Source organism: Rhincodon typus, chromosome 4 (assembly GCF_021869965.1).
Source record: "Rhincodon typus isolate 14 chromosome 4, sRhiTyp1.1, whole genome shotgun sequence".
Taxonomy (NCBI): domain Eukaryota; kingdom Metazoa; phylum Chordata; class Chondrichthyes; order Orectolobiformes; family Rhincodontidae; genus Rhincodon; species Rhincodon typus.
In genome coordinates, this window is record NC_063335.1 from 114,114,441 (window position 1) to 114,139,029 (window position 24,589).

General features: G+C 43.3%; 1 protein-coding gene across 2 annotated transcripts in view; it reads right to left on the minus strand.

Moving 5' to 3' along the window:
- Nucleotides 1-24,589, minus strand: part of LOC109919584 (arf-GAP with GTPase, ANK repeat and PH domain-containing protein 3-like) — a 531,088-nt gene that overhangs the window by 195,570 nt on the left and 310,929 nt on the right. For both annotated transcript variants that reach the window (XM_048596313.1, XM_048596312.1), the window contains exons 8-9: nucleotides 23,741-23,893; nucleotides 18,590-18,682 (exon numbers count right to left, since the gene is read on the minus strand). In XM_048596313.1, the coding sequence (XP_048452270.1) occupies nucleotides 18,590-18,682; nucleotides 23,741-23,893 (246 nt within the window). The remainder of the gene's footprint in view (nucleotides 1-18,589; nucleotides 18,683-23,740; nucleotides 23,894-24,589) is intronic.

Sequence of the window (24,589 nt, forward strand, 5' to 3'; positions counted from 1 at the left end):
GGAGCAAAGACCTGTTTATACATCTCAGATTCTCCAGCATTGGCAGTTCCTACTACTCCCTCATTTATCATTATCTGTTATGTTAACTTCCTTCCTTCCACCTTATCATCTACATTATTTAACACGCCCTATTCGAAATAGTTCCCTCCTCCTCTGCAGCCTCATTCATAATTATCCTGTTACAGCTACACCTCTAAATGCAGATCTGATCAAGCTGTTTCCATCACTGATTTGCTCCCTGTTACCGCTTACTGATTTCTAAATCTACTTCCCGCTTAGGATTCTTGCGGCATAGTGATAGCATCCCCACCTCCGAGCCAGAAGGTCTGGTTCAAGTTCCACCTGCTCTTGAGGTGTATAATAACATGTGTGAACAAGGTGGACCGGAAAATATCTCTACTTCTTTCCTCAAATTACCTAATCCACAAAGATCTGCTTCACACACAACTACTTTTCAACTCTTTTACTCCTGCACGCATGGACTCTTCACTGAGTGCAGGTCCATGTGAAATAGGCATCCCTGGACTCTGTGAACTGCAGAGTTTTCATTTACAGTCCTTAACATCTAGAGTTGGCAGGAATAATGGATTGCATCACAATCAAGCACTTGCCAGAATGGACAGGGAACAGATACTTTTAGGTAAACCTGTATCAGAACAGTGATTCCTAAAGGAAATAGGGAGAGTACAGAGCCAACAAGTTCCAATAAAGACAAAGGGTGGGACTAACACATTCGGCGAATCCTGTATATCGAGGAATATATAAAATCAGATAAAGGGAAGGAGGGCTTATGGCAGATATTAAGGGCTCAAAACAGCAGAAGCTATAGAGGAGTACAGATTGTGCAAGGGGAAACCTAAAACGGAAGTGAAGAGAGCAGAAAGAGTCATGAAAGGATAGTGGCAAATAAATAAAGGAAATTCCAAAATAATTTTATAAGTAAAGGTAAGGGTAAAGTCACCGTAGTCCTACATACTGTAGGTCTGCTCTATCATTAGACAGAGATGACTCATGGTGGTTTAACTGGAGAATCACCATGCCTCTGATGAGGGAACAGGTTGAGATGAAGAGTGCTTCATGGTATCCTCAGGTGGTACAGGAGTTGAACCCATGCTGGCAGCATCACTCTGCATCGCAAACCAGCCATCCAGATTGGTTAGCTGCAGCTCAGTTGCCTGGATGACTGTGTTGTGATGCAGAGTAATACCAACAAGCAAGAGGGAAGCAAGGGAAAGGGTAGGTATACTCAAAGACATAGGAGAGAATTTACGTGTGGAGCCGTAGGAAGTCGGCGAGGTCCTTAACGAACACTTTGCATCAGTATTCACAAAGGAAAAGGACATGATGAATGTGGAGTCTATAGCGGGGTACTTGTTTAAGTAATTTTTTTACTCATTTTTACGGGATGAGGGCATTGCTGGCCAGGCCAGCATTTATTACCCATCTCAATTTAAGAACCAACCACATTGCTGTGGGTCTGGACTCAAATGTAGGCCTGACCAGATAAGGATAACAGTTTCCTTCTCTAAAGGACGTTAGTGAACCAGATAGGTTTTTCCAGATTTCTATTGAAATCAAATTCTGCCATCTGCCATGGTGGGATTTGAACCTGGGTCCCCAGAACATTGGTATGTTGGCCTTCATTGCAAGAGGTTTCAAGTACAGGAGCAGGGATGTGTTGTTGCAGTTGTGCAGGGCCTTGGTGAGATCACACCTGGAATACAGTGTGCAGTTTGTGTCTCCTTTTCTGAGGAAGAATGTTCTTGCTCTCGAGGAAGTGCAGTGAAGGTTTACCAGGCTGATTCCGGGGATGGCGGATCTGACGTACGAGGAGACATTGACTGGGTTGGGATTGTGTTTGCTACAGTTCAGACGAATGAGGGGGGATCTCAGAGACTTATAAAATTGTAACAGGACTGGACAGGGTAGATGCAGGGAGGATGTTCCTGATGGTGGGTGTGTCCAGGACCAGGGGTCACAGTATGAGGATTCGGGGTAAATGATTTAGGACAGAGATAAGGAGACATTTCTTCACCCAAAAAGTGATGAGCCTGTGGAATTCATTACCACAGGAAGTAGTCGATGCCAAAACATTGAATATATTCAAGAGGCGACTAGATATAGCACTTGGGATCAAAGGTTATGGGGAGAAAGCAGGATTAGGCTATTGAGTTGGACGATCAGCCACGATTGTGAAAAATGGCAGAGCAGACTCGAAGGGCCGAATGGCTTCCTCCTGCTCCTATCTTCTATGTTTCTATTCTAGGCCATATCAACATAAAAAAAAGGAGGCATTGGGTGTTTTGAAAAACATTAAGGTAAAAAAGTCCCCAGGACCTGATGGAATCTATCCCAGAATGCTGAGGGAGGCAGGTGAGGAAATTGCTGGGGCCTCCCACGAAATCTTTGCATCCTTTTTAGTCACAGGAAAGGTCCCAGAGCACTGGAGAATAGCCAGTGATGTTCCTTTGTTTAAGAAGGGCAACAGGGATAATCCAGGAAATTACAGGCCAGTGAGTCCTACACCAGTGGTATGGAAATCTCGAGAGAAGGTTGGAAAGGATTTATTCACATAGGCGGCATGACTTTGTACAGGGGAGTTTGTGTCTCACAAACTTGACTGAATTTTTGAGGAAGTGACAAAGACAATTGATGAAAGCAGGGCAGTAGATGTTGCCTATGTGGACTTTAGCAAGGCCTTTGACAAGATCTGTCATGTCAGTCTGATACATAAGGTGAAGTCACAGGGGATCCATGGTGAGCTGGTAAAATGGATACAGAACTGGCTGGGTCATACAAAGCAGAGCGTAGCGATGGAAGGGTGTTTTTTGACTTGAGATCTGTGACTGGTGGTGTTCCACAGGGATCAGTGCTGGGACCCCTGTTGTCTGTAATATGTGTGATTTGGGTGAGAATGTAGGTGGCCTGATTAGTTAGTTTGCAGATGACACAAAGATTTGGGGAGCTGCAGATAGTGAGGAGAATTGTCAGAGGATACAGCAGGATATCAAAAACTGAAAACTTGAGTGGAGAAATGGCAGATTGAATGTCATCCAGACAAATTTTGGAAGATTTAATGTAAGAAGGGAGTATGTAGTAAATAGCAGTTCCCTTAGTAGCGTCAACATACCGAGGGATTTAAGCATACAGGTCCACAGCTCCCTGTTTGCCTTCAGTGGGTGAGGCATAGAGTATAAAAATTGGCAAGTCATGTTTCTGTTGTATAGAACTTTAGTTAGGCCACACTTGGAATGTAGCGTACAGTTCCAGTCACCATACTACTAGAAGGATGTGGAGGCTTTGGAGACAGTACAGAAACTGTACTGGTTGCCTGGTTTGGACAGTATTAGCTATGATCAGAGATTGAACAAACTTTATTTGTTTTCACTTGAATGAAGGATGGGGGTTGACCTGATAGAAGTTTACAAAATTATGACAGGCATGGATAGAGTGGATAGTTAGAGTCTTTTTCCCAGGGTAGAAATGTCGATTACTAGGGGACATAGGTTTAAGGTAAAAGAGGGTAAGTTTAAAGGAGATGAGAGGGGCAAGTTTTTTTTTATTTTTTTACACAGAGGGTGTAAGTGCCTGGAATGCACTGACAGAGGTGGTGGTGGAGGCCTTTACAAGAACAATGTTTAATATGAATAGGCAGGGAAAGTAGGGATATGGATTGCACTGAGGCACAAGATTTTTAGTTTAGAAAGGCATAATGTGTCAGTGCAGTCTTAGTGGACCCATGGGTCTGTATTGCACTGTACTGTTCTTTAATCATTGTTAAGATTTAAAGTAAGGGGCAGGAGGTTTAGAGGGGATGTGAAAAATGAATTTTTTCATCCAGAGGCTGGTGGGAATCTGGAACTCACTGGCAGTGAGGGTGGTAGAGGCAGAAACCCTCATAACATTTAAAAAGTATTTAGATGTGCACTTGTAATGCTAAGGCATACAAGGCTATGGGCCAAGTACTGAGAAATGGAATTAGAATAGTTAGGTGCTTGTTTTTGACTGGTGCGGACTTGACGAGTGGAAGGGCTGAATCATATGACTCCATGATTCTATAATCCTGTCCTAAACTGAAATCCACACAGTAATCACAGGACAGCAACTAGAATGAGGGTGAGTATTTATTTTTTGCAGTCTCCTAATATAGGGGATGGTCAATTTATTTGAAGCCTTATTGTTGCCATGGCTGAGATAGCTCACAGCACTGATCAGGAAGCAGACATAGCAAATTTCAAGTCTGAAAGGAGCTGTGTGAATTTGTCGAGCCACCTGTAGATCACACAAAATCCCATTACTATAACCCACAAGAAAACTCATCATTTTCATTAACAAAACTGGCTTCCTGATACTTTAGCTGTTACTTTATCACCACCCTACCACTGTATTGTAAAATATTATAATACCACCTATATTCTCCAAACTGTGTGAAGATTATAAAATCCTAACCCAACCCAGCTATCCTTTTCTGCTTCACTGCTCCTTCCCAAGTTTTTCTAACCTTTTCAACTCTATCATAAATCATACTGCTGCCAGCTCCATTATCTCTTTTCAACTCCACAGGCTGTAATTCCTACAATAGTCCCCTGGGAACCTATGGTTCCCACCTCAGTGCAGTTCTTCCTTCCCTTCTTTTCAAGCCAGACTGCTCCTTATACACCTGTGACTCCCATCTAATGTTTCACCTTCACCTTACGTCCCACCACATACTTCTCCGTGCTCAAACAATCTCATCCGTTCAAGTGACCCATCAACTCTACTCACCCCATAGAGAACTAATCCCTTGCTCTTCTCTGGCTCTTGGCTACTGGACTTTTCCAACTTTATAATTATAATTCCAATTCCTTTAGTGGACAGCCCAGCTTCAGAGTAGCTATAAGTGAGTCTTCAACATTCTCTTGGCGATACATTTTGATGTAGTCCTTCATTAGTTCTAGAGTTTTATCTTTTACCCCTCTCCATATACATTGCATTCTATCCTCTATCCTCACAACAACATTCTGCAGATTATGACTCACCACCCCTATATTTACTATGCTTCTACATCTATGATTAAAGACCTACTCTACACCTTTGGCTACTTAAGTAATAACTTATTGAAGTAAATTTTCCAAAAATGTAAAGAACTGAATTGGAATTCTCCCAAAGGGCTGGGTAACAGAAGCCCATTATCTGTCTGACAGTAAAGTTTACTGTTCGACTGACTCAGATTCTGTTACCCTCAAACATGAAAACTGGATCAGACAGTGCAGATAATGGAAAGTAAGCATCACACACTCCACCTTGCTAACAAAATGCTTTTCCTCCAGCTTTCAATGGCATGATCCATTTTCAACAAAAAAAATTATGACACAGCATACTGACTGAAAATGGTACAAGAATGCAACAAAACAGGATGAATGGAGAGCAGCAAGCCAGTGCCATTGAAGCCAGTCGTCATCCAGACTATCTGATCTCTTCTAGCAGAAGAATTGATTTGTTGAAGACAAAGGTGCCATGGTTACAAGAATTGTAAGGACCACTGGAAGATTGATTATGGTGTGAGATTTGTTTAGTACAGGTGAAAAGGTACAGTTTCTACAGGGGTGGACGGTCCTGAATTGTTCAGGTCTCTCCCTTGTACTATTTAGCACAGCTTCTGAATGGCTCCTCTCAGCAGTTCATCCACTGACCTTTCAGAGTGTGCCACATTACTGCGAAAGGGGCATGGCTACATGGTGCTTAGCTAAAATGGCCCAGCACCACAGTTCCTACGTGCAATCTTGGACTCCAATTGACAACATTAGGACGATTCTGGGTTTGCTATTATTATGTAGTTATTACATTTTATTGCACACAAACTGGCAAAGGAGCAGCAGAAATCATACTGGCAGTGTGAGGGGGACAATGAAAGAATGGCACCAGGAAAGGGGAAAGACAGAACAAACAGAATGAAAAGCTGCTCCACCCTGATTTTGCAACCTCAACCTTCACGTCGTAATCTTGTCAACTACTTATTCAATCCTTTTTGCAAGTTACTTTCAAATCTTCTTCCACTGTCCTTTCAGGCAGCACCCTCCAGCTCATAATTTATGTGTAAAAATTTCTCATCTCCTGTTTGGCTCTGTCACCCGTTATCTTAGATTTATGTTTACTGCTTACTGACCATCCCACCACTGGAAACAGTGTCTCCTTATTGCTCCACCAAAACCCTTCAGACTTCTGACCAACAATAATTATTTAACAGTTCCTAATCAAAAGAAAGCAATTACACTTTCTCCAGTCTCTACACTTAACTGAAGTCCTTATGCCTGGTATCAATCTATCAAATCTCCTTTACACTTTCTCAAACTTCTTGACATCCTTTAAAAAGGAAGTAAACACAATACTCAACTGAAGTCTGACCAGTATTCTTTTGAGATTTAGCACAAGTTTGGGATACTTTCTTAGATCAGCACGTGCTTGAGCCAACCACAAAGCAGGCAATCCAGTGCTGTGCAAGAAGATAAGATTAATGAATGATGTAGTGAAGGTACCCATAGGTGTCACTGATCATATGATTGATTGAATTTTACATTCAGTTTGAAGGAGATAGGAGTGGGTCTGAGAGTAGTATGTTAACTATTTAAAAATCATTCATAGGGTGTGGGCACTACTGATTGGGCCAGCATTTATTGCCCATCCCTAATTGCCCTTGAGAAGATGGTGGTGAGCTGCCTTCTTGAACCGCTGCACTGAAGGAATAGCAATATATTTGCAAGTCAGAATGGTGAAAGGCTTGGAGGGGAACTTGCAGGAAGTGTTCCCACATATCTGGCCAGAGTAAATGTTTGTGGATGTGACGCCAATCAAGCGGGCTACATTGTCCTGGATGGTGTCAAGCTCCTTGAGTGTATTGGGAGTTGCACCGATCCATGCAAGTGGGGAAAATTCCATTACACTCCTGACTTGTGCCTTGTAGATGGTGAACAAGATTTGGGAATCACGAGGTGAGTTACCCATTGCAGTATTCTGAGCCTCTGACCTGCTCTTGTAGTCATAGTAATTATAAGGCTGGTCCAATTCAGTTTCTGGTCAATGGTGACCACCCCCCAGCCCAGGATGTTTTTGGTAGGGGATTTGGCAATATTAATGCCGAGGGATGATGGTTAGATTTGCTCTTGCTGGAGAGGGTCATTGCCCAAAACTTTTGTGATACGAATGTTACTCGCTACTTATCAGCCCAAACCTGGATGTTTTCCAGGTCCATCTGCTGGAAATGGACATGAAGAGTCCTGAATGTTGCTGAACATTGTGCAATCATACGAAGCATCCCCACTTCTGACCTTATGATGGAGGGAAGGTCACTGATGAAATAGCTGAAAATGGTTGGGCCTAGGACACTACCCTGAGGAACTCCTGCAGAGATGCCCTGGAGCTGAGATGACTGACCTCCAACAAGCACAACTATCTTCCTTTGTGCCAGGTATGACTCCAACTGTGGAGAGCTTTCCCCCCAATTCCCATTCACTCTAAGGGTAAGTTTTGGTAGGGCTCGTTGATGATACACTCAGTCAAAAGCAGCCTTGATTTTTAGGGCACTTCTTCATCTCACCTCTGGAGCTCAGATTTTTGGCCTTATTTGGACTAAAGCAGCAATGAAGTCAGTCACTGAATGGTCTTGGCAGAACACAAATACTGGGATGTATCAGTGAGCTGGCCATTGCCAAACAAGTGCCATTCGATAGCACTGTCAATGACCCCTTCCAGCAACTTAATGATGATGGAGAGTGGACTTATGTGGAGATAACTGGATGGATTTGGATCCGTTTGCTTTTAGTTGTCAGGATATACTTGGACAAATTTTTACTTTGCCAGTGTCGTAAGTGTACTTGGGGTATACATTGAACACTTTGTCATTCAGATTGAGGTCATCCATTCAGATGCCAAATGACTTCCAAATCAAATCTCACCCAAGGCTTGTGCCTGCCTCTGGCTTGTATCTGCATGTAACTTATCCTAAGGCTATTTCTAGTTCTCTTCAAGCTCCCTCCAATCTTCAGAAGCTCATTTTGTCTATGGAACCCACTTACTGCTCCTTTCGCCCTATCCTTATTAACTGCTCAGCACCTAACCTTTCTTCCTGGCTTCTATGTTAGCTGATATTGTGAATGACTCTCTCGTGCTAGCTTCACTTTCATCCCCTTCCCCCCGCCCCACCAAAACACAATCATTAACCACTTTGTCCATTAAAACTAACCTCAAATGCCCTTTCATTGCAACATCTTTGAACAATAACTTCACAAGAAATATGAGGAGTAGGCCATTTGGAATCTTGAGCCTGCTCTGCCATTTGATAATATCATGGCTAACTGGACTTTGGCACATTTCTGCCTGTCCCCCATAACTCAAGTCCTTTGCTGATCAAAAGGATGAGCACTCCCACTCTCTACTCCTGTCTGGGGAAGAAAATTCCAAACATTAATGGCCCTCCGAGGGAAGAAATTCCTCTTCACTCTCTTAAATTTATTTTCAATCTGCGTCCATAGTTCTAGATTCCCCAATGAACAAAACAATATTGGAACAGCACTCAGCCATTCAGCCCCTCGAGCCTGCACTGCCATTCTAGATCAAAACTGAACATCTACCTCTACTTCACTTTCCCACACTATTCCTGGAGGCCATTAGCAACAAGAAATCTATTAATATCAGTCCTGAATATATTCAATGACTGAGCTTCCACAGCTCTCTGGGGTATAGAATTCCAAACATTCACAACCCTTTAAGTGAGGAAAAACCTCCGAGGTGGCTTGCCCCTGATTTGAACCCTACGGTCCCTGATTCAAGGCCCTCTCCCCCCAAGCCAAGGGCATCACTCAGATGCTATCTGTCGTGTCATGTCCTTTTATCATTGTTTAAGCTTCATTGAGACCATCTCTCATTCTCTTACATTGAAGAGAACATGGACCTGGTCTCTTCAGTCTATCTGCAAAGGACAGACATACCATCCCAATAATCAGCTTAGTGAATCTCTGCCACACTCCCTCAACAAAAAGTATATTTTTCCAAAACTGCAAAAGTACTCCAAGTGCAGTCTCATCAAGGCTCTATAGATTTGAAGCATGACATCTTTACTCCTGTACTCAAATCTTCTTGAAGTAAATGCCAATAAACTGCTTGCCTTCCTCATTACTTGCTACACCTAAACATACGTTTTCAGTGACTTATGTACAAGGACACCCAGGTCCTTTTAGACATCAGAGGAGAAATGTTTACTCAGATCCACCCGAACAAAACACTTCACAATCTTACATGTTTCAATAAGATCACCCCTCATTCTCCTAAACATCAATGAATACAAGCCCAACTTGCTTAACCTTTCTCATAACACAACCTTTCATGCCAGGAACCAACCCAGTGGATCTGCTTTAATTTTGAAGTCCATACCCAAAATCGTTTCCATCTTTCCCACCATTCAATGTTTAACCTCGAGCTGAATTTCCAACACTCTCCGATTTCCAGCTCTCCATCTCCAAGCCTGCCACAGCTCATTTGCTGCTGATAACATTCATCAACTCAAGCTTGTTCCCAATACTTGCCTCATCATCCTCATCTCCACTGTCCTCCAAACTTCAGCTCATCTAAGACAGATAATTTGGACTCATAAGTGGTAAGCTACATTCGCGCCACAAACAGACTGGGCAATAACCATCTTGAACAAAAGAGAATCTAGCCATTGCCTGTTAACGTTCAATATCAATATTCACAGCTTACTATGAACCAGAAACTAAATTGGAATTACCATATAATTACTGTGGTTACAAGAGCACATCAGGGGCTCGGAACACTGCAGACTCCACAAAGTCTGTCCACTATGTACAAGGCACAAGTCAGGATATGATGGAATACTCCCCACTTGCCTGGATGGGTGCAGCCCCAAAAACACTCAAGAAGTTTGACACCATCCAGGGCAAAGCAACCCTGCTTGATCGGCACAGCAACCATCGTCTTCAAGACCAATTCCCTTCACCACCAATGCACAATGACAGCAGTGTGTACCATCTACAAGACTCTTTAGAAAGCACCTTCCAAATCTATTACCATCTAGATGGGCAAGGGCAGCAGATACATGGGAACACAGCCACCTTCCCAAGTTCCCCTCCAAGCCACTTATCATCCGGACTTGGAAATATAATGCAGTCACTGAGTTAGGATCTTTGAACTTCTTTCCTAACAGTACTGTAAGTCTACCTACTTGACATGAACACTACTGGTTCAAGAAGGCAACTCACCATTACCTTCTCTAAGACAATTAGGGATGGACAGTAAATCCTGGCTTACTTAGCAAAGCCAGGTCCCGTAAATATAGGAGCAAAGAAACATCAAAAATAGGCGGCACGGTGGCACAGTGGTTAGCACTGCTGCCTCACAGCACCAGGGACCCGGGTTCGATTCCAGCCTCGGGCACTGTCTGTGTGGAGTTTGCACATTCTCCCCGTGTCTATGTGGGTTTCCTCCCACAGTCCAAAGATGTGCAGGTTAGGTGGATTAGCCATGCTAAATTGCCCGTAGTGTTCAGGGAGGTGTAGATTAGGTGGGTTATAGGGGGATGGGTCTGGGTCTGGGTCTGGGTCTGGGTGGGATGCTCTGAGATTCGGTGTGGACTTGTTGGGCCGAAGGGCCTGTTTCCACACTGTAGGGATTCTATGAATTCTATGAATTTTGAGTAGACTATTTGGCCTTTTGAGCCTGTGCCACCACTCAATGTGATTATGGATGATCATCCAACTCAGTACCCTTTACTCACTTTCTCCCCATAACCTTTGATCCCACTATACCTACATTTTTCTTGTAAGTCTTTGGCCACAACAGTTCCCTGTGGTAGAGAATTCCACAGCTCCCCACTTTCTGGGTGAAGACATTTCTCCCCATCTCAGTCATAAATGGCCTTCCCTGTATCTTTAGACTGTGACCCCTTGTACTGGCTTACCCAGTCATTGGGAACATCCTTCCTATATTTACTCTGTCTAGTCCATTAGAATTTTATAGGTTTCTTTTAGATCCCTTCTTCATTCTTTGAAATTCCAGTGAATATAGTCCTAACTGACCCAGCCTTTCTTCAGACATCAGCCCTGCTATCCCAAGAATCAGCCTGGCAAACTTTCATTAAATTCCTACCACAGCCAGAACTTCCTTCCTCAGATAAAGGGACCAAAACTGCACATAATACTCTAGGTGTGGTCTCACCAAAGCCCCATACAATTGCAGCATGACATCCCTGCTCCTGAATTCTCTTGCAACAATTTTTTTTAAAACTGCTTTTTGTATCCTCATTCACACCAAGCCCTGTTCATGCATCCATTTTAGTCTTGGCCAACATGCATTTGTTCTCGTTGCTCCAATGCATCAACTTTAAATATCTTCACAGCCTTACCACTCCCACAATGTTGCCTCTCCTTGACCTATAAACCAGCCTCCTTCCCTCACACAACTCTGCATTTCCTTGAATTTGGTCCTGGGTGCATTCCCATCCCTTGACTTCCAATCAAACAATAATATTAACTGTTTTTGCCCATGCTCCTGAATTCCGTCCCCAAAATCCACTGTCTCACCACCTTCAGCTTTTTCTTTTAGACCTCTCCAACCACTCTTACTTCACTTTATTTCATTCACTTGTATGTCATGGGTGTTGCTGGCTGGGCCAGTATTTACTGCCTGTCCCTACTTGGCGTTGAGAAGGTGGTGATGAGCTACTTTCTTGAACTGCTGCAGTCCAAGGGGAAGTTTCTGTACATTAAAGTCACTCTACAAATATAATTGCTGTTTTAAATAACTACTTTGCTGCTAAATAAACAGAAATAATAGTGAATAACCCTTATCCTGAACAAACAGTGACTGCACAATCATACAGTGATTCTTACCTTGATAAGGAGTGACTCTATACAGTTTGTGAGCAATCATTATCCTGAATAAACAGCGACCCTGTACAATTGCAGTGAGTAAACTTTACTCTGAATAAACTGTGTAGTTACACAGTAAATGATCCTCACACTCAATAAGCAGAGACTCTGTACAGGTACAGTGAGTAAACCTTACTCTGAATAAAGAATGACTCTGTACAGTTGCACAATAAGTAACATTTACTCTGATTAGACTGTGACTCTGCAAGGTCATCCTACACACTTAATAACTCAACATTTAACCACCAATAGTTGCTGAATGCAATTACGCATTAAAAGCTTTAGTACACTCCATCTTTTGCTAGATTTTTCTTCCAGACAAATAAGAAAAGTTGCAACTAGGAAAGATGCTAACCCTGGCTCACAAAATGTCACTTTCACTCAATCTAATACTCCCATCTGAAAAAGGATGAATGACATGGGTACAGGAGCAACTTTTCTTCTGAGTTTTATAACAGCATACTGTGCTGGGTGGGAGCCAAACCCTGAATTTAGGTAATGCAGACACAGTGAGAGAAAACGTGCAGTGGAGTCAACAGGAGGGTGTTTCACCAGAGGGACTGAAGCAGGCCCCAAGTTAGCAATCGAGCTTCTTATTTATAACTAGTAGCACCAGGATTTTGCACAGCGTGCTGACCTCAGATTAAAATAGTTCTGTTCTGGATGGCAGGGCTCAGAAGCTTTACTGAAAGGGCTGTACTCTTTGAAGTTAAATTAAAACCCCTTGCTTCATTTCCTGGGGCCGGGAGCTGAAGCAATTAATGAGACTATTCCGACCCAAGATCTGGGAGGAGACTGTAGGAAGAAATTTGTGTGAAATGCGAGAGGACAAATGAGCTGAAGAGTTGGTAGTAGCTGGTAAGACAGGTGAAGTCATCCAAGCTCTTCTGTTCCGTTTGTCCAGATAGGGGGCATCGGCCTGACCTCGGGGCCTCCGATCGCGGTGAGGGAACACACAGGCTCAGATTTCTGTACGACTTCGATGGCGGTGGTGGTAGCGATGGCGATGAAGGTGATGGCGATTGCGATGCTGGCTGTCCACGCTCACCCTCAGGATGTGTAGGACAGCCTGCCCCGCATGAACTTTTAACCTCTTGCTCTGCCACCAACACGATGGGAACACTGCTTCCAGCAAACACCTCGGACCGCGAACAAAACAACACAAACACATTGAAAGCATTGCGTGCAGGCTGAGATATCAGAATGTGCAGAGACTCTACCCCAGTTCGCTGGGCGAGATACGAGTGTTTGGATTTTGAGGTACAGAAACATTTACAAATGTAGAAAGATGCTGATACACAGACAGACAAGAAGATTTAAAGCTTTCATTTCCCCTCCCACCAAGTGAGAGAAATGCTGCAAATCAGTTGAAATATGGTCACTCAGGAGAAGTACAAACAGATTGGCAATGGAACAGCTGCAACAAGCCAGCATATTGAACACACTCTCGCATGAAAAGAAATCAAAACTTGCATTGTCAACAAATTAAATGAAAATACAAAATAAATTAAACAGAAAGGAAATGTGGAGGCAATTCTGAAGCTGCCTAATTCCTACAGGACATCACCTCATATCCATTTAATCCACAGTTGGACCTAACGTATTCTTCTAATTCCTGTCATTCTTGTTTTATACCACAGGGAACAGGTCTGAGAACTACATGCCCATCAATAACCCACACTGATAATCATTTCCAACTCAACTGCAATATTAATCATAACAGCTTCATAATAACACACGACACACACTTTAAACACATTCATGCATACACCACATGCTATAAGCAAACGTAAACTTACACTAACGCTTATAACATGCTCATGCATCACCATACATGATTCAAAATGGGATCATGTATGTTAAAACTATAAAGACACAATAAATACATCAATACAAACACAACATGTGCTTTTAGCACACCCACATAGGAAGCAAGGATACACAGTGGTCAGAAGATAAACAGAAGGGAAATAAAGCGAGGATTGTTCATGGGGTTGCAAAACTGATCAGGGAAGACAGTGTTTGAAAGAGGAGATGTTACTGAGGAAGTAATAGCAGAATTCATTTGAGTGGAATTAAGAAGCAAAACAGGGCCTGATTATACGCTGGGGTATTCTATAGCGCTTCAATATGCATATATGTACCTGTATGTGTGCATGTGTGATAGGAAGAGAGAAAGCAAGAGAGTGGGTGACAGAAAGAAAGGAGCAAATCTGCAAGGAATTCACAGAGATGTGCAAGAACTATAGAACTGTAATACTGGAGCATTTAAAAATCCTTTAGGGAATGTAAGCTGGGCCAGCATTTAGTGAACATCCTGAAATGTTGTTCAGAAGGTAGTGGTGAGCTGCCTTCTTGAATCACTGAAGTCCATGTGCTGTAGGTAGACCCACAATGTCATTCAGTGAGGGAATTCCAGGATTTTGATCCAGCGACACTGACGGAATGGCAATAGATTTCCAAATCTGGATGGTGTGGGGCTTGTAAGGAAACTCGCAGGGGCTGGTGTTTCAATGTATCTGCTGCCCTTGTCCTTCTAGATTGAAGCGGTCATGGGTTTGGAAGGTGCTGGGTAAAGATTTTTCGTGAATTTCTGCAGTGTATCTTGTAAACAGTACGCACTGCTGCTACTGAGCATCGATGTGGAGGGAGAGGATGTTTGTGAATGTGGTGTCAATCAAGTGGGCTGCTTTGTCCTAGATGGTGTCAAGCTTCGCAATAATGTTCAAATGCAGGGTAAGAAGGGAAAGAGTTTAATAGAACAATATGAGGTAATCTACTGTGGCAGAAGAAAGGGGAAGAAGCAATATGTACTTCATGACACTGTTCCAAGGAGAGCAGAAATCTGGGAATTCATGTGCATTTGGACCTTGATGGTGGCAGGATATACTGAGGCAGTGACTGACAATGCATATTAGCTCTTGGACTTTGTAAATGAAGGCATTGTGTACAGAAGTAGTGAAGGTAGGCTTTGTTTTCTTTGGAACAAAGGAAATGAGGGAGATTTGTTAGAGGTGGACAAAATAGTGACCATTTGTTTAGATAAGGCAGACAAAAAAAATTTCTTCCCATTAGCTGATGGCACGAGGACTAGGGGACACTGTTTTAAAACATTGGGCAAGTGATGCAAAGGGGAATGTGAGCAAGATTTTTCACACAGAGAGTGGTAGCAGCCTGGAATACACTACTAGAAGAGGTGGTGGAAGCGGGCACATTGAAGACATTTAAGAGGCACCCAGATGGGTACATGAATGACTTAGACTCCCTACCGTGTGGAAACAGGCCTTTTGGCCCAACAAGTCCACACCGACTCTCACAGCATCCCACCCAGACCCATCCCCCTATAACCCACCTAATCTGCACATCCCTGAACACCATGGGCAATTTAGCATGGCCAACTCACTTAGCCTGCACATCTTTGGACAGTGGGAGGAAACTGGACCACCCGGAGGAAACCCACGCAGACACAGGGAGAATGTGCAAACTCCACACAGACAGTCACCTGAAACAGAATCGAACCCCTGGTGCTGTGAGCCAGCAGTGCTAGCCACTGAGCCACCGTGCCGCCCACTATAGGGAGGGAATAGAAGGATACGGATCGAAAAATGGCAGGTTTGTTTTTAGATTAATTAGGGCACGATGGTCGGCACTGGCTTGGAGGGCCGAAGGGCCTATTCCTGTGCTGTACTTTTCTATTTGTTCAAGAAATGTCTTCCAGTAAGTGGTAATGACCTGGAAGTCAATGTCCACAAGGGTGGTGGAAGCAGAGATGATGGTTTGAAAAGGAAATTGTTCAAAGTCTCTTACATTTCTTTCTTTTCCAACATTAATTTCTCATCCTCTCAGGATTTACTACTCTCCCTTTTATACAACAGTAGAAGCTTTTATTGCCTTTTTATTTCTTGCTGGTTTCTATGCTTAAGCCTTTTAGGCATAATTCACTGGTTCATAAAATTTTCTCAATCTTCTGCTTACCATTAATCTTTGCAGTATTTACTTGTAATTCAATACTATCCCTAACTTCGCTTAGTTAGCCACAGATGATCCATTCTTCTCAGAGTCTTTCTTTCTCAATGTTATATATCTTTTTGTGAGCTATGAAGAATTTCCTCAAATGTTTGCTGTTATCTTTTTCTCACTTATTCAGGGGATGGGGGCATTGCTGGCTGGGCCAATATTATTGTTCTTCCCCAATTGCCCTTGAAAAGATGGTGACGAGTTTCCTTCTTGAACTGCTGCAATCTATTTGGTGTAGGTGCAGCCACAATTCTGTTAGGGAAGGAAGCTCCAGAATTTTAATCCAGGACACTGAAGGGATGGTGACATAATTCCAAATTCTCCGTATTGAATGGTGGAGGTGGTGGGCCAAATGGACTATTCTTGCTTCTAATTCATGAGTGCTTTCGCTCCAGGTGCATTGCACTGACCAAAGCTCAAACTTCAGGTCATCATCTCTGACCTGCAGTTCGAGTTGCAGAGACTTATTGCAAATATGGATGTTGGGGATCACATTGATGTCCACCTGCTCCCACAGGCTACAGCTGCAATACATCACCTGTCCTACCATCTCTATTATATTTTGTTTAACTATTTAGATTTTTGAGTTACAAAATATTACACAACAATTATTTCTAGTTATATTAAGTTTACTCATCGAGTCATAAATGTAACACAGGACTGATACCTCCCTGGCAGCAGTTTAAACTATAGCCTGAGGTTAGCAACTACCTGCTCGCCTAATTAATGCCTCAAGACTTAGCTCTCAGGTTTTACTGTGTCCTGCTACTTTCTCACACTGTTGTTTGTCTTGATGTGGATGTGCTAGTGTTGTACTGGGATGGACAAAGTCAGAAGTCACACGACACCAGGTTATAGTCCAACAGGTTTAGTTTATATCACAAGCTTTTGGAGAACTGCTCCTTCGTTAGGTGAAGTGGACAAAAGCGAACAGGGACAGAATATTTTGATGGAGAGATAATGGCAAGATAATTTCAGGTAATTAAAAGTGTCAACAGATAAGTACAAATAATGTGAGTGTAATGTCAACAGGCTGAATAACAAGTCTTTTCGGCGTGATCAAAAGTCTCAAAGGGTGAGAATAAGCAGCTGAATAGCAAGTGCTATTCCACTCCACTCCATTCACACTGTTTGTACTTATCTGTTGACACCCTTAATTACCCGGAATTATTTTGCCACTATCTGTCTGCCTATGTATTCTGTGCCTGTGCACTTCCCTCCACTTCACCTGATGAAGCAGCAATGCTCCAAAAGCTTGTGATTTCAAATAAACCTGTTGGTTATTTGTCTTGTAGATAATTTGAACAATATCTCAAATTCCCCCACTCACCAACTTCTGAGTTAAATATTCTGTGGAAGCTGCACTCCAGCGAGCTGGCTTCCGTGTTAGTCACTCTTAAAGATGAGAAAAGCTATTGCTGTTCTATGATGGTCCAGGATGTAGGTATTTTATGGGCAAGAGATGCAGTGGGAATGTGAGGAAGAATGTTATTACACAGACAGTGGTGATGACCTGAAGTTCATAGCCTGTACAGGAGGTGGAGGTAGAGACAGTCAATGATTTCAAAAGAAACTAGGCAGGCACTTGTTGCCAATAAACTTGTGGGACAGGGATAGTGTTTATGAATGTGATTGGGAGTTGGCATGGATTCCATGAGCCAAATGGCCAACTTCTGTGCGCTAATGGCTCTATAACAATGCATAATAAAATCAAACCCATGAATACATATCACATCATAATAAACCTCATACACACACTGCAGATACTAAACAAACACTCATAAAATGTACCACCTGTTTTAAGTATGCCCTTCACATAGACAAGACACTGACAAAGTCTGTAAAACACACACAAATGTTAAAAACAAGTGTAACAAACACAAGGTACACTACAAATGAGCTATCATGAAGCAGTACACACATGCCCAATATAAAAGGAATGCAGAGTGACAGAAGAGCATTTGGAATAATGGAAGTTACAGAGCTGGAACTGAGACACATGGGTTGGGTGATTATGCCATCGATTTTATCTATTTTCTAAGTGGCATACTCAGATCAAATGAAAAGCACAGGCCTGAAACTTGTGGTATAAACAGACAGCCTTCAACTGATCACCACAATGAAATTCCTGGTTACAGATAGGAAACAACACAAGTGCAATTGGGGTCCATGAATCACAAAGTCTGATCTCATTCAGCTCATTCATCTCACAATAAGCCAGTAGCAGCAATATCTCCCACCCTCCTGCAAAAACAAATGCTAAACATTATTTTGAACAGTTTAAGAAAGATGATACCTGATCAGGCATTGATTCAGGTTTTTTGTTCAGGACGCAAGTACTAATACCTGCCTTTGGGGCAGCCACTGGATGGCATGGCACAGCCAGCACAGCACCAATGCTGCTACAGGTACCCATCACATCTTGTATATTATCTGAAAACTTTTCTGGTATTTTAGGTTTTCTAAAGTACTTTTTTTAAAACTAGGATTATAGCCACTAAGTTGAAACTGAGTGAGATCTGACAATGTCAATAGATTATGAGGGGTAAGCTCCTGACCCACAGCACTTGCATTATCCTGAGGGACCCAGGATGTTCTGATATTATAGTAACAGATTCCACTGAGACAGAATCACGTAGTAAAACACTACTTACCTGTTTGATGGGGATAGCTCGTCCACTCCCAATATTGTCCATTTTACCATCTATGCTTTTCTTATCTTTATCGGTGTCACTGCCTTTCCGAGACTGAAGGTAGAGAAGGAAAATAGAAATTTAAAACAGATATTCCCCAAAAACAGGCCAGTGACTTGTTCCATCCCAAACAACTCCCTGAAGAACTCCCTCCTCCCTCAACAGCCTCCACAAACTCTCATGCCAACCTAACCTTACACCAGGTGCTACTTCCTTCCTAAACACATCATCCCACCCACTTCACAAACTCACTCCTCCCCAAATACATACCTCAGGGCTCCTCCTTAGGGCCCAGCATCACAGATTGCTAGTTTCCAGCCAAAAGCTGACTCACTCCATAACTCTGAAATCTTCCTGCCATGGAAGAAAATTACCCAGGTATGTTCAGTGAACATAAAGTAGGTTAAACAGAACCTGGTAAAGTAATAACTTATCAGCCTACTTTTGATTATTGGTGAAGTGATGGATGGGGTTGTCAGCATTTCAATTAAAAAGCACATACTCTGCAGTATTCTGCTCATTGAGATTTTCCAGATCTCACTCCAGTCTTGGTTCAAACACAGACAGACTTAAGACCTGAACTCCAGAGGGAATATCTGTTTCTCTGGAGCAACTAATGATGGTTAAGAAATGCTGGTCGAGTCAGTGAACCCCACTTCCAATGAATGAAATTTTAAACAAACGTGAAGCAAAAAAAAGTGCCCCCCCAACATCAAGGCTGCATTCGATCGAGTGGCATCAAGGAGCCTAAGCAAAACTGGAATCAATGGGAAAGTTTGGGATTGGGAGTTTGAAGATGGTTTTGGTCATTAAGTCCAATCATCTCAGCTCCAAGACATCACAGGAGGAGTTCCTTGGGGCAGTGAGCTAGGCCCGACCATGTTCAGCTGCTTCATCAATGACCTTCCCTCCATCATAAGGTCAGAAGTAGGGATGTTCGCAAATGATTACACAATCTTCAGCACCATGCATGACATCTCAAATACTGAAGCAGTCCATGTCCAAATGCAGTAAGATCTGGACAATATCCAGGTTTGGGCTGATAGGTGGTAAGTAACATTTGTGCAACACAATTTGCAAACAATGACCATCTCCAACAAGTGAAAATCTACTCCCTCAGATTCAATGGCATTACCACCACTGAATCCTCAAACTATGCAGTTGGAGCGAGCCTTCACCACTCCTGAACGCAAATCCTCTTGCGCTAAAGGTTAACATTCCATTAGCCTTCCTAATAGCTTGTTGCACCTACATGTTAGCTTCAGCAACTTGTTGACCAAGGTACCCAAGTCTCTTTGCACATACACTTTTTAACTCACTACTTTCACAAAAAGCCGGATCTTTGTTCCTAAGCAGTAGTGAATGCAATTATTATTTAGGAACAGTCAAATGTAGTGACCACTTGGAATTACCTGCTCCTTAATGTTACAATATTCACAAGTTACTGAAATGTATAGTAAAAAAAAAGAATATGAAAATGCAAACTCATTGGTGCATGCCAATCAAATTCTAATATGGATTAGAGCCAAAGCTTAGGCTAGCACTGTAGTACTTTTCTAACATCAGACTGTCCTTCAGGGAAGGAAATCTGCCACCCTTACCTGGTCTGGCCTATATGTGACTCCAGACCCAATGCAATGTGGTTGACTCTCAACTGCCCTCTGAAATGGCCGAGCAAGCCATTCAGTTGTACCAATCGCTACAAAGTCTCAAAGAAATGAAACCGGACAGATCACCTGGCATCGACCTAGGCATCAGAAAAGACAATGGTGGACACAGCCCCGTCCACCCTGCAAAGTCCTCCTTATTAATATCTGGGGGCTAGTGCCAACATTGGGAGAGCTGTCTCACAGGCTAGTTAAGCAACAGTCTGACATAGTCATACTCACAGAATCATACCTTACAAAAAATGTCCCAGACACCACCATCACCATCCCTGGATATGTCCTGTCCCACTGGCAGGACAGACCCAGCACTGGTGGCGGCACAGTGGTATACAGTCGGGAGAGTGTTGCTCTAGGAGCCCTCAACATTGACTCTGGACCCCATGAAGTCTCATGGCTTCAAGTTAAACATGGGCAAGGAAACCTCCTGCTGATTACCACATACCATCCTCCCTCAACTGATGAATCTGTACTCCTCCGTGTTGAACAACACCTACAGGAAGCACTAAGGATGGCAAGGGCACAAAATGTACTCTGGGTGGGGGATTTCAATGTCCACCACCAAGAGTAGCTTGGCAGCAGTACTACTGATCGAGCTGGTCAGGTCCTAAAGGACATAGCTGCTAGACTGGGTCTGCGGCAGGTGGTGAGAGAACCAACAAGTGGGAAAAGCATACTTGACCTCATCCTTATCAATCTGCCAGCTGCAGTTACATCTGTCCATGACAGTATCAGGAAGAGTGACCATCGTACAGTCCTTGTGAAGAATACGTCCCGCCCTCACATTGAGAATAAACTCCATCATGCTGTGTGGCACTATCACTGTGCTAAATGGGACAGACTTCACACAGATCTCGCAACTCAAGACTGGGCACCCGTGAGGTGCTGTGGGCCATTAACAGCAGCAGAATTGTACTCCAGCACAATCTGTAACCTCATGGCCCAGCAGATCCCCCACTCAACCATTACCATCAAACCAGGAGATCAACCCTGGGTCAATGGAGAGTGCAGGAGGGTATGCCAGGAGCAGCGCCAGGCATACCAGAAGATGAGGTGTCAACCTGGTGAAGCCACCAAACAGGACTATTTGCACGCCAAACAGCAAAAGCAGCAAGTGACAGACAAAACTAAGCAATCCCACAAGCAACGGATCAGATCTAAGCTCTGTAGTCCTACCACATCCAGTTGTGAATGGTGGTGGACAATTAAACAACTCACTGGAGAAGGAGGCTCCACAAATATCCCCATCCTCAATGATGAAAGAGCCCAGCACATCAGTGCAAAAGATAAGGCTGAAGCTTTCGCAGCAATCTTCAGCCAGAAGTGCCAAATGCAAGATCCATCTCAGCCTCCTCCAGTGGTCCCCAGTATTACAGATACCAGTCTTCAGCCAATTCGATTCACTCCACGTGATATCAAGAAACAGTTGGAGACACTGCACAGGCTACGGGTCCTGACAATATTCCAGCAATAGTACTAAAAACGTTTGCTCCAGAACTCGCCACCTTCCCTAGCCAAGCTCTCCCAGTACAGTTACAACACTTGTATCTACCCGGCAATGTAGAAAATTGCCCAAGTATATCTTGTACACAAAAAGCAGGACAAATCCAACCCAGACAATTACCGCCCCAACTGTCACCTCTCGATCATCAGTAAAGTGATGGAAGGTGTCAGTAACAGTGCTATCAAACAGCACCTGCTCAGTGACGCCCAGTTTGGGTTCCACCAGGGCCACTCAGCTCCTGACCTCATTACAGCCTTGGTTCAAACATGGACAAAAGAGCTGAATTCCAGAGGTGAGGTGAGAGTGACAGCCCTTGAAATCAAGGCTACATTCAACCAAGTGTGGCATCAAGGAGCGCTAGCAAAACTCGAATCAATGGGTATCAGGGGCAAACTCTCCGGTGCTTGGAGTCAAACCTGACACATAGGAAGAATGTCATGGTTGTTGGAGGTCAATCATCTCAGCTCCAGGACATCTCTGTAAGAGTTCCCCAGGGTAGTGTCCTCAGCCCCAACCTCTTCAGCTGTTTCATCAATGACCTTCCCTCCATCATAAGGTCAGAAGTGGGGATGTTCGCTGATGATTGCACAACGTTCAGCACCATTCGTGACTCCTCAGATACTGAAGCAGTTCATGTTCAAATGCAACAAGATCTGGACAATATCCAGGCTCGGGCTGACAAGCAGCAAATGACATTCACACCACATAAACAGCAGGCTATGACCATCACCAATAAGAGACAATCTAACCACCACCCCATGACATTCAAGGTGTTACCATCACTGAATCCCCCACAACCAACATCCTGGGGGGTATCACTGACCAGAAACTCAACTGGACTCACCACATTAACAGAATGGCTACAAGAGCAGGTCAGAAGCTAGGAATACTGCGGTAAGTAACTCACCTCCTGACTCCCCAAAGCCTGTCCACCATCTACAAGGCACAAGTTAGGAGTCTGATGGAATACTCCCCACTTGCCTGGACGGGTGCAGCTCCAACAACACTCAAGAAGCTTGACACCATCCAGGACAAAGCAGCCCATTTGATAGGCACTACATCCACAAGCATCCACGCCCTCCACCACCAACGCTCAGCAGCAGCAGTGTGTGCTATCTACAAGATGCACTGCAGAAATTCACCAAAGATCCTCTAACAGCACCTTCCTCTAACCACGACCACTTCCTTCTAGAAGGACAAGGGCAGCAGACATATGGGAGCACCACCACCTTCAAGTTACCCTCCAAGCCACTCACCATCATGACTTGGAAACATATCATCGTTCCTTCACTGTTGCTGGGTATTCCCTCCCTAAGGGCATTGTGGGTCAACTTACAGCAGGTGGACTGCAGTGGATCAAGAAGGCAGCTCACCACCACTTTCTCAAGGGCAACTAGGGATGGGCAATAAATGCTGGCCTAGCCAGTGACGTTCACATCCCACAAACGATTAGGAAAAAACTCTGTCTTTCTCTTCCTTTAAAGCTGTGTTAAAACCTATCTTTATGGCCAAAATTCCAGCTGCACACCTGTCATTTTCTTTAACCCAGTGTCAATTTTTATCTGCAGTCAATTACTTTTAGTCAATTTGTATTTGTTATGTTAGGAAGAGCCATGGGACATAAAACAGCTGAATGAAGGCAAGTTATTGTTGCCCTGCTCTGGTAGATGTTTGAAATCTTTCAGCACCTTCTGGACAATTGGCTGTTTACCTGATGTTATGGGTCAACATTTCAGCCAAACCATCACCAACATTATCAGGTTAACTTTCTTTCATTTCTGCTGCTTTTGCATCTTATTAAAGGCAAGATGTTGTCACATAAACATTTGTCTTTTTTAGAAGGTTGCTGCATAAAAATACCAGCACAATTACAAGGCTCAGATTATTATTAAACACTGAGCCAATAGATGCCTGGCCCAATCGCATTCTCGATTGTGTACTCACTGTGAAAATGTTGGAACGTCGCTTGGATTGTTTGCGGATGGGGGTGGGAGTGCTGGACGCAGCAATTGTTTCAATTCGCAATTCCTTCTGGCTCATACTGGGTGTGGATGGTACTGAAGAGGAATAGTCACTGAAAACCCCTCCATTAGCAGCCTGTGGGGTTCACAACAAATCAAAACAATGAAAACACCACAGCATTCACTAAACAGGATTCACTGTCTAAGTAAATGTATTAAACAAACCATTAATATTCATGCAAAATGTCAATTTTAAATTAAACTCCTAACACTCTGCAAGGTCCTGCAAGGGTTTATAAATTTAAATCTTAGCTGTGCAAATAAGCTGTTCCACTAAGACCACAGATGAAACACTCACCTCTTTCATTTGACTACCTCCAGTTAGGAGGATAGGTCACAGCAAGTGAGTTTACATTTGTATGTACTTACATCTGTTTTGTTCCTTACCTGTCTCTCTTGCATATTAGGAGAGACTGTTTGCAGCATAGACATGTGCATTTAACATCAAACAGCACAGAAGACATCTCACTCACCGCACAGCTGTAACAGCATTCTAGTCTTACTCTTTCCTGGGAGGTGGGCATCTCTGGCTGAGCCAGAAGATATTGCCCTGGAGAAGGTGCTGGTGAGCAGCTTTCTTAAACCACTGTAGTCTGTGCTGTGGCTATATCCACAGTTCTTTTCTGTAGCTTTTTTGGTAGAACTGATTGGCTTGCTAGACCATTTCAGGGGGCAGATAACAGCAAAACACATTGCTAAGATTCTGAAGCACAGAGTGAATAATGACTGAACCCTCTGAATCAGAGGGTTGTTAATGGCAATTTTAGATAAT